Source organism: Rhamphochromis longiceps, linkage group LG18 (genome assembly GCF_057381845.1).
Source record: "Rhamphochromis longiceps isolate RC_006_pf linkage group LG18, R_longiceps_female_GT1.1, whole genome shotgun sequence".
Taxonomy (NCBI): domain Eukaryota; kingdom Metazoa; phylum Chordata; class Actinopteri; order Cichliformes; family Cichlidae; genus Rhamphochromis; species Rhamphochromis longiceps.
In genome coordinates, this window is record NC_140574.1 from 9806194 (window position 1) to 9822704 (window position 16511).

At 41.4% G+C, this 16511-nt stretch overlaps 1 protein-coding gene across 2 annotated transcripts in view; it reads left to right on the forward strand.

Annotated features, from left to right (window-relative positions):
- Window positions 1-16511, forward strand: part of tep1 (telomerase-associated protein 1) — a 47785-nt gene that overhangs the window by 5673 nt on the left and 25601 nt on the right. For both annotated transcript variants that reach the window (XM_085388776.1, XM_085388775.1), the window contains exons 8-28: window positions 577-689; window positions 3070-3227; window positions 3581-3690; window positions 3814-3892; window positions 5920-6112; window positions 6442-6718; window positions 6834-6986; window positions 7151-7219; window positions 7679-7797; window positions 7931-7999; window positions 9503-9646; window positions 9730-10021; window positions 11183-11304; window positions 11457-11570; window positions 12015-12132; window positions 12276-12464; window positions 13279-13466; window positions 13557-13716; window positions 14076-14255; window positions 14359-14451; window positions 15048-15183. In XM_085388776.1, the coding sequence (XP_085244902.1) occupies window positions 577-689; window positions 3070-3227; window positions 3581-3690; window positions 3814-3892; window positions 5920-6112; window positions 6442-6718; window positions 6834-6986; window positions 7151-7219; window positions 7679-7797; window positions 7931-7999; window positions 9503-9646; window positions 9730-10021; window positions 11183-11304; window positions 11457-11570; window positions 12015-12132; window positions 12276-12464; window positions 13279-13466; window positions 13557-13716; window positions 14076-14255; window positions 14359-14451; window positions 15048-15183 (3076 nt within the window). The remainder of the gene's footprint in view (window positions 1-576; window positions 690-3069; window positions 3228-3580; window positions 3691-3813; window positions 3893-5919; window positions 6113-6441; window positions 6719-6833; window positions 6987-7150; window positions 7220-7678; window positions 7798-7930; window positions 8000-9502; window positions 9647-9729; window positions 10022-11182; window positions 11305-11456; window positions 11571-12014; window positions 12133-12275; window positions 12465-13278; window positions 13467-13556; window positions 13717-14075; window positions 14256-14358; window positions 14452-15047; window positions 15184-16511) is intronic.

Genomic DNA, 16511 nt, shown 5'->3' on the forward strand with positions numbered 1-16511 from the left:
GTTCAAACCAGTTTTTGACAAACGACCAATCAGGAAAAAGTTGACTTAAAATGAGAAGAGCTAAAACAACTTGTTTCAGAGAGAGTATGAGTTGTTCTTATCATGAAAATCTGCTAACTACTAAGAAATTGCAGCTTCTAGCCTTCCAGTAGTGTGCACCTTTATGATTTTATGAGTGAAAACTAAACTAAAATGTGTGTTTCGTTTTGTCGTGTAAATAATTATATTTTGCTGTTTATGTCAATTTTCTACACGTCTTTGCTGAGCACGGTTGGATGTGCACCTGCTGCTGCAAGCTTCTGTGCAATGGGCTTAATCATAAACGTAATGGATCTCATAGATTAAGCAAAGTCTTTTCTGACCTAAAGGGAAAAGTGCTAAAATATAAAAAGAAAGGACAAGATTGTGAGATCATTTAGTGCAGATTGAGTTGAAAAAGTTCCTGCTAAACAACTGAAAAAATGAATGACTCATTCATCATTTTAATATTGCTTTTGTTCTCTTGAAGAGCCGTTTTTCTACTCTTGTTTAAACGTCGGCTATGGCTGCTTTATTTGTGTCTGTGATTGGATGCAGTTGCAGTTAAAGGTGGTGGATAAGAAGCAGAGCGAGTTCAGCATAAAGAAGATGATCAAGAGGCTTCACATCAAAGAACCGGCTGAACACGTTATGGCCATTCTGGGGAAAAAGTAAGACCTGCAGAATTGTGCTTCAGAGTTTGTTTCCTTTCACGTTGCATAAGCACATAAAAAAAACATGTAATTCTCATGCTGTTTAATTATGCTTCGTCCACAAGTCCTAATTTTTTTCTGGTGATTGACACCTTGTATCTGTTTAGTTGTATGTTTACAGATGCTTGTCATCATATCTGTTCGAGAACCATTTATTAAAATCTTTCTGTACTGGCTATAAATGCTGGAGATAGGAAGTTAAAGTCTCGCTAAAAATATAAATGTATGCAGTGTTTTCATTTTTTTGCACTAGAGGTGCATTATCCTTTCTAATTTATAAGATAGCTGGATCATCCCCATCTCCAGCTGCCTCCCTCTTCCCGCTCCTCCACAACCACCCACACATGCAGGGCCTTGGAGTGGGGGTATGTCACCAGGGTGCAGAGGAGGCTACCCCCCCCCCCCCCCCGTCCCCTTCTGGCTGCCTCTGCCTCAATTTTATCCCACAACTTAGACATTCACATTATTCACACTCTCATTACACATACATATAGGATCTTGGGGGTGGGCACAATCACGGAGTCCAAATCACCATCAGGGTGTATACCTCACCCCTGACGTCGTTGCCCACCTCTCAATTTTAAATACACTTAGTCATTGAGGGCTAGCAGGAGGGACTATGCGCTTACCTGCTGCTCCTTGGCAGGTAGCTCCATGCCCTCCTGGGTTTTAATTGCACCTTAGAACACATATGCATCAACACTACAATGAGCGGGTGGAGGGAGGTTTGGAGTCTTCTCCCACCCCCATTCTCTGCGGCCTGCTGGAGCGGGAGGGCTAGTAGGAGGAGTTGGCCATCCGACTGCGGTCTGGGGTGTGGGGCCTCCCTGCTGCTGCGGAGTCGGGGTGGTCTGCCTCTCCCCACCGCAGGGAAAAGGGTAACACCACCTGGGTCTGGGTGCAATTCCCCCCTCCAGGGGCAAGGGTACCTAGACCCGGTTTGTAGAGTACGCTTGGGGAGTGTGATTGTGTGTACAGCGTCTCTTTATGTCTGTCTCCACGTTGGTTGAGTGTGGAGTGAGTGCATATGAGAGCATGAGGGTGGGAATGGATGTTTGTGTCTGTGTGTGCCTGTATGTCTGTGTCTATATGTCAGGTTGGGTATCAGACGCCACCTCTCTGGGGACACCTCAGGCCCTCCAAGGTTTGGAGGCCTATCTCCACCCACCACCACTTCCCCTGCCGGTGGCGGACTCCCTCAGGTGTCGGTGTGTTGGTGGTTCTTTGTGTCTGGGGGTGGGCGTCCGGGTGCACACCGGCTCACTCCTTGGCGGCCGCTTGTCAGGGCCTGGGGCCTGGGGCTCGCTCGGGCCCCTTTGGAGGTGGGGTGCCCCCGGCCTCTCGGCCTAGGGCTCGGTCACTCAGGCGCAGCTGGGGGCCGGCGGAGCTCACGGGCGCGTCACTGCAACTCCCCCTGACTTCTGCTCCGCGGCTGCTGGGCGAGCCCTCATCTGGGACTCTCCTCAGCTCTTACTGGGACAGTGGCGCGGCTGCCCCTCTGTTGGTCTTCCATGGTCTCTTGTGTTCTGGGGGCCTCTGGATGTCTGGAGTTTGATCTCCTCCATACCCGCTTCACACCCTGGAGGACGGGGCTGTGGCCCCCCCACACTCCCTAGCAGATCATTACATGGAGAAACCTTTGGAATGCAAGCATGCTGATCCACACAGGTATGCACACATGGGTATTCACAGACGCGGACTAAAGCTTTCTTGGCTGCTGCCTCAAAGCACACTGTGCGCTGTCTATCTTGCGTGCTGCACAATATCGTTTATTACTTAGTAAATACTGATATCTATGACTAGCTAGTTTATTGTGATGGTGCTTTGTTTTCTCTATTATTATGTTGCTCTTTGTTGTTTGCTGTCTCCTCTGTTTGTTTTTGTTTGTTTGTTGTTTTTTTTTTTTTTTTTTTCTCCATACAGGTGACCCAGGAGTTTTTTTTTTTTTTCTCTCTCTTCCCCCCCCTTCTCACCGTCTCTTCTCCCCTTTGGTTTTCTTTCTTTCTCTCCCCCTCTCTCTCTCATTCATTCCCCCTGTCCTATTTATTAAAAAAAAAAAAAAAAAAAAAAAATGACAAAGGATGAACTGAAGCTCTGCCATCACGTAATGTCGCATACTGCTGTTTCTGATGTCATTTAGAGAAAAAAAAAAAAAAAAAAAAAAAAAAAAAAGATAGCTGGTATGTCTCAGAGAAATGAATTTGTACTCAATTCTTTGTAAAATGCAGCACATTTTTGTTGGAGTTCCTGTTTTGACCCTCTTTGATATTTATTCTTTAGAGAAATGAAGGTAGAAATCAGGTGCATATAAAAATGCAGTGTTTTTTGTTGTCATCAGGTATCCAGCTGATGTGAAGGCATTCACACACAGTGGAATGAAAGGCGTGTGGGACAGGGAGAGAGCTGGGCAGCGAATGAAACTTAAGGAGCCGCAGACGTGGGAACGGCTGCTCAGTATGGAGGGCAACAAGGCCGCCACCTGGGAGAAGCTCATAGGTCTGAAAAACAAAAAGCTTGGGCTTTCTATTGAACTGAACAATGTGCACGGGCTTGTTGACCACAGCAGTGCAACCACTGAATCACTTTACCAAGCACATGATGATAGGAAAAAAAAATGCATCATCTTTCCCTCTGTGTGTTCAGTGTGTTTCAGAGGTTCATTCCTTCAAGTTAAAAGCCCTCAATCACTCTTTACAACACATCAATGAATTTTATGTTTAAATTAGTTATTTAATATTTAGTACAGCAGACTTTAAAGTAGACAGAGCATGCGTGTATACATAACCTGCAAATACTCAAAGATAAACATGATTACACACACACAGACAGATAATGTCTCCCCTTCGCAGACACCAAGTCTCTTCCATTCATGGCCATGCTGAGAAATCTGAGGAACATGATTACTAAGGGCATCAGTGAGGCTCATCACAACAAGATCCTCAGCAGACTGACCAATGAGGTGAAACACACTATAAATCTTTATTTTAAAGCATATAAAAAGCGAGTAAAAGATGAGTGAAATTGTTTTGCTGTTGAAATTAGCTCATCAGGTTCTCTGTAACTGTTTGTAATTTGTTTACAGAAAGCAGTTGTTCAGAGCCGACAGTTTCCTTTTAGATTCCTTGCTGCCTACAAAGTCATCATGGAGCTCTACGCTATGGGTGAGATGCACTATAGTGCAAAAAACGTTCCATATTCATTATTAAATCAGTATTAGTCTATATTACATCAAATAGGCTAAAATTTAGATGATTCATTGGAATGTATAATTTGGATCAAATATTGGGTGTAATGTGAGGGGAGGCGGGGTGACCCTACAGTCACAGCTGGAATATTTGGGATTTTTTTTTTTTTTTTTTTTTTTTTGGCCAATTGACTGCTATTGACTCTGCCAAGATAAGATAAGATGACCTTTATTAGTCCCACAGGTGGGAAATTTGTTTTGAAATTTGTTCAATCAGGTGATTAATTGGCACCTTATATTAGGGATGGGAAACAAGAACCAGCTCTTGTAAAGAACCGGTTCCTAGTAGTCCAATTTCTTGGAACTGTTAGTCTGCTTGCCTATCAATTCCCCTGCTATCAGCTGATTTCAGTTCATGTGTCTAAGAAGGAAAAGATTGGCGCAGTCTGCAGCGTAGATATGGACCTTGCTTTTATTTTTATTGCACAAAAGGATGAGAGCACGATGGTAAAGTGGAAACTGCATTATGCTGCTAATAGAACCTCAACTTATTTCAAGCACTTGCGCTGAGAGCATGCTTACACTAAGCTATTCAAAAACCCACAGTGATGTTAAAGCTGAGTGAATGTCAACACAGGCCCAGCAGCCTGACCCTGAACTTCAACAAGTTCACTGATAAGCCGTAAGGCTTCAGCCTCCTTTTCTATTGGTTTTTGTTTCTACAGTAGAATTACTGTGGTCATCTCTGCTGGTTTTCATCATTGCTTTGTGTTCATATTTAAATACTAAGAGAAAATCATATGTGTGTCATTATTAGGATAGGGATTTGTGTTTGTATGTGGGGCTCTAGGCTAAGGTTTATGCTATTAACTGGTTATTATGTGACAGTGCGTTTCAGCATGAAAGTTGCACGAAAGTAACGGAACGAGTAGTATAATGAATTACTTAATTGCTCACAGGAGAAGGCAACACACTGCATTACTTTTAAGAAAAGTGTTCTGTGTGATATGTGTAATACATTACATTTTTAAATAATGATCACAACACCATTTACAACGAAGACAGCAAATACCTCCAACATTCACAAACATTTGACCGCAGAGCATGCAATTTATTTGCAAAAATGCAATGTCTTTGACATACTGCTTAGAGATGGTGGTGGCTCTCAAAGCAGAGCCAATGAAAATCACTAAGAAATCAAATTGATAATTGATATTGACAATGGAATTGCAATTGCTGAATTCATATCAGTTCTGATCTGGTTAGGGCCTGTGCTATAGGGCAACTTCAAGCTTTTACTCCCCAAAACCAAATTGCAGCATTATTTGAAGTGAGCCCTAGGACCATCTCCAAATTGAAGGCTAAGTTTCAATGGTGGATGTCAGAGATGGCCCATGAAGAGGGCATCCCAAGAAGACAACAACACAGGAAGACAGTTTCCTCATCCTGGCAGCACTAGGAACTGTAGGCAGTCTTCTACAGTCTTGGGGGCCAATTGGGAACAGCCAGTCTCTAGTCTGAGAGGGCTGCCATGTCTGCCCTTTACTGTTAGGCCCAATTGTACTGATGTCTGCAACATGTGGACTGTAAGTAATGAGTTTACAATCTGAATCAACTTCAGGCATCCAATCCAATAAACTACACCAAGCAAGAGTCAATAGCAGAATAAGCTGTTTGTGATTAGCAGAGAAATTTTGGGAGGTTACTCAACTCTGCTGCTCAACCCACAAATACGTTTTCCTTACAAAAATAGGACCATTTAAAGTGAAATAAACAGGCTTTCCAACAGTTTAAGATTTATTGCCAAGAGCATTGTTACAACTAAGAATTAATCGGCCACACAAATTTTCATACTTTTTCTGCTAAGTTTATGTGACCAGTTTTAAACTAAAATATGTCAGCAAAATGACACAAAACGTAACCCTCCATAGATGAGGTGTAAACATCTGTGAAAAACAAAAAAACACACATAGCACTTCTCCTTTCAATCTTTTTTTCTTTTAGCCTCTGCAGTACAGCAACAACTACCCTCTGCCAACAAGATCCTGATGGACATCCTGAAGAAGATTCCCAAAAGCCAGCGCTTAAAGCGGCTGACGTGGGAAACGACTAAAAAGAGCAGGATCAGGCTGACACTCAGGGTGCCGTTTATCTCTCGAATGTATAGAATGAAGAAGGCCCAGCTCATAAAAGCCAAGTATGTGAATGTTATTTTTGAATTGGTGATAATTACTTTTCCTTTTAGCTTTAGTTAATTTTGGAAAAAAACAAAAACATTCCTGGTTTGCTAATCTTTACACTGCATTGTTTGGATGTTTTCTATATATAATTTGCTTTTGCAGTGATGCACAGGTTACAAAAGCATCACATGAAGAAAATGTAAATATATACTGCCACAAAACTGCTTATAATGACATCGAAAATGTTTTTATGTTGCAGATCGGTTCAGATTAAAATGTATTTGGTAGTGAGAAAAAGAATCAATCTGCACAGAGTGTAAGACTAAAGTTTTCTGTATGTGTGCAGTCAGAGGAACTACACTGTTGCACTGTTGGACCGTTACCGTAAAGCTCTGGAAACTGCCGTTCAGATCTCCTGTCGTCACAACGTGCCTCCGCTCCCTGGACGGACACTTATCCTGCTCTCTCCGGGCATCTATTATGATCAGTCTGCGATCAAGAAACTGGACTTCTGCCTGCCTCCTGACCCAGAGGAACAAGAAAATGAAGAAAAAGAGGCAGAAAACCCAAAACCGAAACGCAGGAAGACTAATATCGAGGATCATGACAAACTCACTCCAAGTGTAACTCCCTATATTTTTATTTATTTATTTTTTTGTGTCTGGAAAAAGTTTGGCATATTAAAATGACGGAGCCTGTTAACCTCTCCACCCATTTATTTATCATGTATCTTGACAGAAGATAGAGGTTGCAGTTTTGCTCGCTCTGATGATCTCCAGCAGTACAGAGGATTGTGAGTTGTGCATAACTTATTCCAATCAGTGGGAAGAAGCAAAGCTGAAGTCTGATGTCCTGTTGGAAAATGTCAGAAGTGTGCTCAAGCAAATAAAGGTCCATATTCTGTTATAGCATCTTAATCTTTATTTGTTTTTGATTTGAGAAATGAAGATTATTGCTATTAGTATTGTTCTTAAACCAAGCATGGTAAACTATACTTATAGTTGTTGATAGAGGACAACTGTGCAAACTGCTATAAAGTTTGCTTTCTTTTGCAGAACATTTATGAAGACAACTCTGAAGAATGTGACACAGCTTACTTTGACAGAATATTAAAGAGCAAAAAGGTTAGTTTTTTTTATGTGTAATTTGTGATGATGCGTTTGCCTGCAGAGGTGTAACACAGGAGTTGTTTTCACCTACACTTTCAGTTTTCTGTTTCACGCTTTCACTAACATCTCTCTGAACTGTATTTTCTTACTCTCTGCCATATCGTTTTGAGCTATTTTTATAACAAAAATATTTAATATGATTAGTTTTTAAATAATCCTGCTGTATCCCTACTGTTAACTTCACTCCTTTCACTCGCAAACAGCAGCTTTAATAATAGACTTAAGTTACTGTTTTCATTGCCTGGATGGGTCATGAGCTTTACAGTTGCAGAATTTTTCGTGCCTGTACATGGCACAGATGAGTATCTACAGCTCCTGTAAGAAGGTGGCACAGTACTGTTTTTCTGCCTGCTTTTCAGGTTCACTCACATAAGTTTCTTTCTTAAATTCACTTAAATACTTTTGAAACCTCAGGTGAGCAACATCATCGTGCTGTCTGAGTCCTGGCTAAGTACAGAAGTCAGCTTTGTCATCAGGAACTACAGGACGGAAATAAACAGCAGTTCCCTTGTAGTGCACATTTGTTCAGATAGGTAATGGTGGTTTTTTTGTTTGTTTGTTTGTTTGTTTTTATTTATTTTTGCTGTTCTGTCAGGAACAGCAAAAACGGTCATCACTGGGATGATAAAACTCAAATATGCAATAATTTGCAATGTTTGGTTTTAGTGATGGAAACTCAGAAACCCTCGACAGGAACCACATAGTGCTGACAGGCTTCAGTGAGCAGGTGCTGAGGTAAAATGCATAATTTTTTATTATTCATATAAACGATATAAATGTTGCATCCATTGGCACAGTAAGGTGTTATAATAATATTGATAACAACAAGCGTTTATTTCACTTGATGTTTAGTCATCGTTCATCTTTTAGCCAATATGATTATTTACTTTCTTGCCACAATGAAACCATTGATGCCACTTCTATATTTTTTTGGTTGAGTGTGAAACTGGAATCAACAGCTGGTTAGCTTAGCTTAACACGAAGCTGGAGAAAAAGAGCCTCTTGAGTAAAATGTAATATCACATTTGTTTAATGTCCTGAAAAACTAATAATAATAGCAGCAGGTTACTCTGTTAAGCCATTATCTCAACACTATTATTAGAGTTACAGTGGAAAGATGCAAAATATATGGGAAGAAACATCATAAAACTCCAGCTAGGACCTGTACTGAGCACTCACTGTTGAAGATAAGAGATAAGATAAGATAAAACTTTATTAATCCCTCGGGTGGGTTCCTCTGGGAAATTCGGTTTCCAAAAGCACAGCACCGACAGAAGTTACAGTTACAGAATATTATATATATATACACACACACATATATAAATACAGAGACATATATAAATAAAATATACGAAGGGGATAAATAGAATAAATAGGAATAAAAATACAAGTGAATTGCACATTTCATGTATTGAGGTCTATTGCACCATTGACTATTAACAAAAGTATTGCACAAAAGGTATTGCACAGTGAGGTGAAGAGGCACTACAGCTTAGTTGTTCCCCCCTCCTTTGTCCTCCTGTTTCCCCTCCCTCTCCCCTCCAGAGAGGAGTTAAACAGTTTGATGGCGTGTGGGACAAAGGTTTTTAAGTCTGTTAGTTCTTGTCTTGGGGAGAAGCAACCTGTCACTGAACAGACTCTTCTGGTTGTTAATGGCCGTGTGCAGAGGATGCCCAGCATTGTTCATAATGTCCAGCAGTTGTTTTTAGTGTCCTTTTCTCTGCCACTGTCACCAGAGTGTCCAGCTTCATGCCGACCACAGAGCTAGCCTTGTTTGTCAATGAGGTTTGTCAATGTGCTTCTGGAAGCAGGTTTTGCCACATCACAGGCATCTGGAAACACCTTGAGGAAGCATAAGTTAAATGAACTTTTATTTTCATCCTGATGTGAAAATTGCACGTTTTCAGCAGTTAAACCAATTTAAAAGGATCCTTATAAGTTTTGGATGAGATTAACAAAGCTTATAAGGATTTTTATTGTATGTAATGACAGAATATAAGGTTTAAAAAAGGTTTTTCCACTGGAACGTCCAGTGATGAAGTGGAAGGGGCAGCTGGTCACACCGAAAGTGTGCCCCTCCCATAGACAGAACCTGCCTTTAGTGTTCCTTTGTTTCTAGTTGTCGCTAAACTAAGATGACCAGCTGCATATTATTGTATGGATACAACAAAAGTTTATAGTTATCAAGAAAGTCAATAAATATTTCCCCCCCAATCCTTTTTTTCACTATTTGACCAGGTTTGTGGCAGAGAGAGGATCTTCCAGGCTGCTCGATCACGTGGAGCATTTGGACAAATTATATAACATTCCTCCACCAGAGGGGGGTCAACACTCTCAGACCACGAGCAATCTGGTCTCAATACCAACAAGCCCAAAATTAAGGTATGTTTTACATTTTAAGATGTTTTTTTTTCCTCCCTATTTCTCCTCATTAGTTTAACTGTAGTTCCTCCCTCCATCCTCAGATGGCAAGGTGTGCGGGTGTTCATCTCCTCCACATTCAGAGACATGCACTCTGAACGCGACATCTTGGTGCGGAGCGTCTTCCCAGAGCTACGCCGGCGCGCTGCACCACACTGCCTCTACTTGCAAGAGGTAGAACTGCGTTGGGGTGTGACAGAGGAGGAGTCTGAGCGGGCCTCAGAGTTATGCCTGTCAGAGGTGTGTCGCAGCCAGATGCTGGTGGGAATCCTCGGGGAGAGATACGGTCAGGTGCCCCCCAAACCTGACCTACCAGACCTCCCACAGTACAGCTGGGTAAGACTTATGGAACAGACGTAACAGGACAAGCTCTGTAAATGTGACCGGGAAAATACTGGAAAGTACAGAACAAACAGAAAAATATTCTGACCAAACCTGTCACACCGACACTAAACTTAAATGGATTAAGTTATGATCTTTTACAAGAAATCTTTGTAATAATTAAGGAAATGACAGTTGAGTCTAACAATACAAGAATAAATTATAATCCTATATTCCAGACATTAAACAACCAGACTTCTGCCTACATGAATTATAACATTTGTAGAAAATGGTACCAACTATCTTACTAACAACTTACTTTATGCCATATTTATATACATATAAAATTAGATGTTAAATTTTAGATAACAAGAGCAACATATTATAAAGGCAGTCTCTGTGAGAACCAGTTTGCCTCAAAGTGCTTTATATTGTAAAGTAAAGGCCCTAAAATATTACAAAGAAACACCAACAAGCACGGTGGCACGGGGGTTAGCACTGTTGCCTCACAGCAAGAAGGTCCTGAGTTCAATTCTACCATCAGTCAATGGTAGAGTCTGTGTGGAGTTTGCATGTTCTCCCCGTGTTTGCGTGGGTTCTCCCTGGGTACTCCGGCTTCCTCCCACTGTCCAAAGACATGCACTTAGTGGGGTTAGGTTAATTGAGGTCTTTGTCTATGTGTTAGCCCTGTGACAGACTGTACCCTGCCTCTTGCCCTAAGATAAGCTCCAGCTGACCCTGAAAGGGATAAGCGGAAGCAAATGGATGGATGGACCAACAAGCACCTGATCCTCTACAAGGACGAACTTAGTGACTGTGGGAGGGAAAAACTCTCTTTTAACAGGGAAAAAATCTCAAGCAGAACCAGGCTCAAGGAGATAAATTAGCACAGTAATTAACTTCATTGATGATAGATACTTCGATAGGTGTTTAATAACTTTATATAACTATTGTGAAATGCGTGAACATTCATATTAGTGATTACATGAAGGTTAAGAAACCTAAAGTGCTGTAGTAGTGCATAACATATAACATTAGAGACAAAAACATCAAGCATAACAATAAATGTGTCACATACCTGACATGTTAAGATGTACAAACTAAATTTAATGATGACTTTTGTTTTAAGTTATAAATCTGAGTTGAAATGAAAGATGAATAATTTATTCTTTGCAGCTGGCCTCAGCCCCAGCAGGTCTGTCCATCACAGAGATGGAAATCCGTCAGTTTCAGGCTCTTTATCCCGACGTAGCACACCAGCGAATGCTTTGCTACTTTAGAGATCCGAACATCATCAAGTATGTATTTTAATATTTTAATTTGATGTTTTTATACATTTTATACATGTTGGGTTTTTGTTTTTTGGGAGTTGATTTAAGTATAGCAGTCCAACAGCAGTATAGCAGAAATGCATCACATTACTTTATCCAGTATTTCTATTGGTGTTCAGTTCAGTTCCTGTGGCTTGGAGATCACATTTTGCTCCTGAATCAACGGACGCTGCACATAAAATGGCCTCTCTGAAGGGAAGACTCTTGTCCGGTGATGTCAAGGTCACAGAAAAGTGAGTCGTCTCAATCATGCTTATAGCACTAAAGCCATAATCTAAGTAGTTTAAAAGTATGCTCTTTCACTGTATGCTCTCTGCTTTTGTTTTTTGGTCTTAAATGTTATGTTTGTACCAAAGTTAAAAGCCTTAAAAGATGTGCAGGTGGGAAAAGGTCTGCAAATTGCACCAGTTGTATTTTACTTATTTATGTGTCTCACCCCACAGACCATAATAAATAACTAATAAGTTTGATGTGTTGATGTTAATTATTGTCAAATTAGAGTCATAAAGGACATCTTTTATATGAACAGAGTCGCCTGGAAATGTCCAGGTTTCTGTTCGGATCTCTATTGGATAAATTAAATATTTAAATTAAATTTAATAAGAAAATTAACTTGTTTTGTTCCTGCTTTTCAGTCCTGAAAAAGTCACATTTCACTAAATTTCTCTGTGGTATAGTTATTCGTGTGAGTGGGGAGGCGTTGTGGATGGGAAACCATATCTGAAAAACCTGGAGGACTTTGGCAACGCTGTGCTGGAGGACCTTTGGATGGCTGTCAAAAAGCTGTTTGTCGACGTGAGTCTGATAAGCTCTGATTTTGCTTGTAGAGGTAGAATCTTCTGATATGATCCACTTCAGTATCTTTATTCTTAGATTTTCTTCAATGCTGCACCTTACTAATCGACTCAATAAACACTTCATAATTATACATCTCACAGGAGGCTGAGGAGGCTGAGGCTGCATCAGAGGTGTTGGAGCAGGAGGTCCACCAGGAGGCGATGCAGAGGCAGTTTTTTGGCAGGTCGAAGCTTCTGTCTAACGCTGTGGATTTGGTGGAGCAGGCCCAGACCAAAGGAGGGATGATTGTGGTGGAGGGAGGACCTGGAGAAGGAAAAACTGTCTTCATGGTAAATTTCTGAAAGACTTCTAACCTGCTGCATGTGTAGGAAGTGGACATAATGAAAGAAACACCACATGAAGGCATCAAAATTGATTATGGCGTCTGAACTTTTTGAATGTTTTAGAACGAGGTAGATTTTCTGGCATTTTTGCTTGTAACTAATTGATTAATTGATTGGGAGTTTCCTCTCCAAGTTGCATAACAAGCCAACAGTCATTTATTATCTTGTGCACTTCTCAAAGACTCAAGCTCAAAATCTCTAAAAACACATAGTTAGATTTTTAACCTGTAACCTTTTAGGTAAGGAAAGGTTTCATTCTCTCTACCAGGCAATCCCAATTATCATAAGAGGCCAAACATCTTCAGATTTTCAGATGAACGGAAATGAAAAGAAATGCGTTTGAGTTCACGTACTTACTTAGTCTTTACTTTCCAGCTAATTTTCCAAGCGGGCTTTTTAGAGCAGCGGTCCCCAACCCTTTTTGTGCCAAGAACCGGTTTATGTCCGACAATATTTTCACGGACCGGCCTTTAAGGTGTTTCAGATAAATTCAACAAAATAAAACCAGTACCGGTATCAAAAAAGGAAGATTTATTCATAACACACGGGAAAAGACCCAAGGAAACCGAGTTAACGATAAAATCGATTAAAAAAATAACCATAAAAACCCCGAAAACCATAGAGTTCACACCCGACCCTCAACTCGAACTTTGTTTCTTGATATTTTTATTTTGTTTCATTATCTTTTGAGCTGGTATTCAGAGCTCATATGGTCAAATATATTCTGGCCTAAATGTAAATTTATTGTTTCCACACACAGGCTGCTCTAGCTGAGGCCCTCAGGACTGGAGTTAAGTCCAGGAAAAACCTCGTCTGCAATGTAATCTCTTACTCTACAGCTGCCAGCCAATCAGCACACTCTGTGGAAAAACTCCTTCGGTGTCTTGTTAAGTGGCTGAGAAAGATAAAGGGCACAGAGGAGGAATCGCCTTTTCCTCACTCGTATAAGTAAGTAACTTTTTGGTCATGTAATCTGTTCCCTTACAGTGGTTTCCAGCTGTCTGTTTCATGACCGATTTTTTTTTTTCCTTTTCTCAGAGATTTGCTGTCAGAGTTTCACTCCACATTAAGTAATATAAAGAGGAACAAACCTCTGGTGCTGCTAGTTGATGGGGCAGATCTTGTCCAGGATGGCAGAGGTCAGGTCAGCTCTGATTGGATCCCACAGCAGCTTCCACGGGTCACCTGGGGAGAAAAGGTGCTTCATCACACATAAAAAAATAGCAAAGATTTGCAACTCGGATACATTTATTTCAAGGGACCTGCTGCAATTTTACTTATTATAAGTTCAGATACAGCCCATGTTAATCAAATAGATCCTTTTATCCTCTGGTGTGCACAACTTTTATTTTGCATTAAAATATTTGAAAGTTGATGACCTGCAAAAACGAAATCTTATGTGCAGGCGATAAACTCTCCATAATTTTTTCATCCCTGTCTTCATAAACTTTTTTTTATATGTGTAATGTGCAGGGCTGCTCATCCATTTATTTACTTTCGTTACGGTATGTTTCAGTTTTAACTGCACTTAATCTCAAATAATCCTGGTCTTAACAGGGTGTCTGTTTGGTGGTGAGCATCACGTCTAAAGCAGCTCTGTTACAAACACTAACCAAGAAAAAAGGGACGCTCCTGTTTACGCTGGGACAGCTTACCTTGCCAGACCGAAAGGAGATCGTTCAGAAGGAACTGGATGCATTTGGCAAGAAACTCAGCGACTGTGCTTTCAACAACCAGGTTCTTCTTATGATATCTTTGAATTCAAAACATTCTCTGGATGGTTAAATTTGTCTTTTATATCCATCTTTACACTATGTCATGCTTGTGTGTGTTTGTCCAGCTCCAGACACTAATATCCAAGAAGGGAGCAGTCAGTCCTCTTTACTTGCACCTGGCTTGTGAAGACCTGAGGAATTTTGCTTCTTTTGACAAGGTTCAAACTCACTGCTTTAGCCCCCTTCTCTCTGGTATTTTAATTTATGTGACAATTTTAATCTAACACGTAACTACAATAAAGGTAATAAAGAAATGCTGAAATATTAATACAGTGTTTGGTGGAAGATTACTAAAATACTTGAATATTTATTTAATTTTACATATAGGAACATGGAGGTGGGTAGAAAAGTAATTTAACCAGTAAATCGACACATTCACACTCAGCTCTCTCTTCCACAATAAACCAGTGCAGGATCTGCTTGACTGCAAATGAACTGTTGTGCAAATTATTTTGCTTGGTATACATTTCCTCTAAACTTTAGACTTCATTGTCAGCCTCCATATCTGTTCCCACATTAAACGGTCTTCAACTTGCCGGCTCCTTATACCATGTGATGTCCAGTAGTCCATTAGAGTAACCAACTGCCAGGAGAATTTGTTGTTTACCTGTTTGCCCTTTATCCTGCCACCTCCTGTGTGCAGAGGTAGCTTCTTATGTACACACTAGTTGCATCCTATATTTAAGAAAAGGCATCTTTGTACATCATTGTCTGGAGTTCATGTGTGAAAGCGGCTTCTGTGTTTGCGTCCTAGCTGAAGGAGAGCCTGCAGGACTTGCCGCAGTCTCTGAGACAGCTGGTGCAGTACAGCCTGCAGAGACTCTGCTCACAGTACAGAGGCATGCTGGGACTCCGCTGGGCCCTGGCTACACTCACTGTCAGCACCACAGGTATGATTGATGTCCCAATATCATATGTTAACTGCACATTTATTCTTGAATAAGAATAGATAGTAGGGGTGCAACAATACACAAAATTCACGGTTCGGTTTGATACTTTGGTGTCACGGTTCGATATTTTTTCGATTAAAAAAAAAACGTTCATGCCTTTTTAATTTGTCATTTATTAAATTTTCACGGCACATTCCGCACCACATCTCTGTGCGTTCATCATTTGTTTGAAGCCAGCTCACCTCCTGCAACTACTTTTCCGAGAATACGTGCTTCTTTTGTGGTTCGGACTCCTTCTGACATTTCTTTGGAGGTAGAGGAACATCACAGTAATTGCTTAAAGGAGCTTGCTTCTTCGACATCTTTAAGAGTTCTAAACAAATGTCTGTCCCCCTCCTGAAAATCTTATGTATGCAAACACGCGTTGCAACTTCTTATCTTGTGCCCGTTTTTTATTTTGACAGCGAATGCGCACCTGCGGACCACTTATGTGCAGCCCTGGTTATTTCGCTTGTCATATTGCAGCCACAGAAATTATTTTGTCCATGAAACCATAAAGCTGCACTTTCTTTTTGCCTTACAGTCTGATTTGTCATAACTTTTCCGTTTTGTGGCAAGCTTTTCTTTGGCTGTCACTTCTTCACCCTGACCTGTCTTACTTGGCTCAGCAGAACTAAAATATTGTGGTGAGCTCAGACAACGAGGAGACGGAGGTATCGTTTGGTCTTGCTTCCCGTGAGCTAGCCAGGGAGCACAGCCGTTTATTGACATCTGCAGAAGAACACTGCCGCTAGCTAACTGCTCAGCGCGGCAACAGCACAGCAACAAAAACACAGGGCGCCCTCTGACCCCGGAAGAACACACCGTAGCAGCGAGAGGGCGTCACCCGTCACTATGGCAACATAAACAAAACATAACTGTACAAACAGAACCCCGAACAGCCCTGACCCGCTACATAGCCCCCACCTAAGGGGTCAGTCGTCCCCGACGACCCCATTACCCCACACAAAGTCCTGCAAATGTCCAGGTGCCTTCTTTTGGCACACCGGCCGGTCACGACCGGCGGGGGAAAAGTCACTCGGGTCAGAACATGGGGTGCCACCATCATCCCACTTCTGACACCAATGTGGCGAGCTCAGACAAGGAGGAGACGGAGGTGTTGTTTGGTCTTGCTTCCCGTGAGCTAGCCAGGGATCACAGCCGTTTATTGACATCTGCAGAAGAACACTGCCGCTAGCTAACTGCTCAGTGCGGCAACAGCACAGCAACAACAACAACAACACACAGGGCGCCCTCTGACCCCGGAAGGACACACCGTTGCAGCGAGA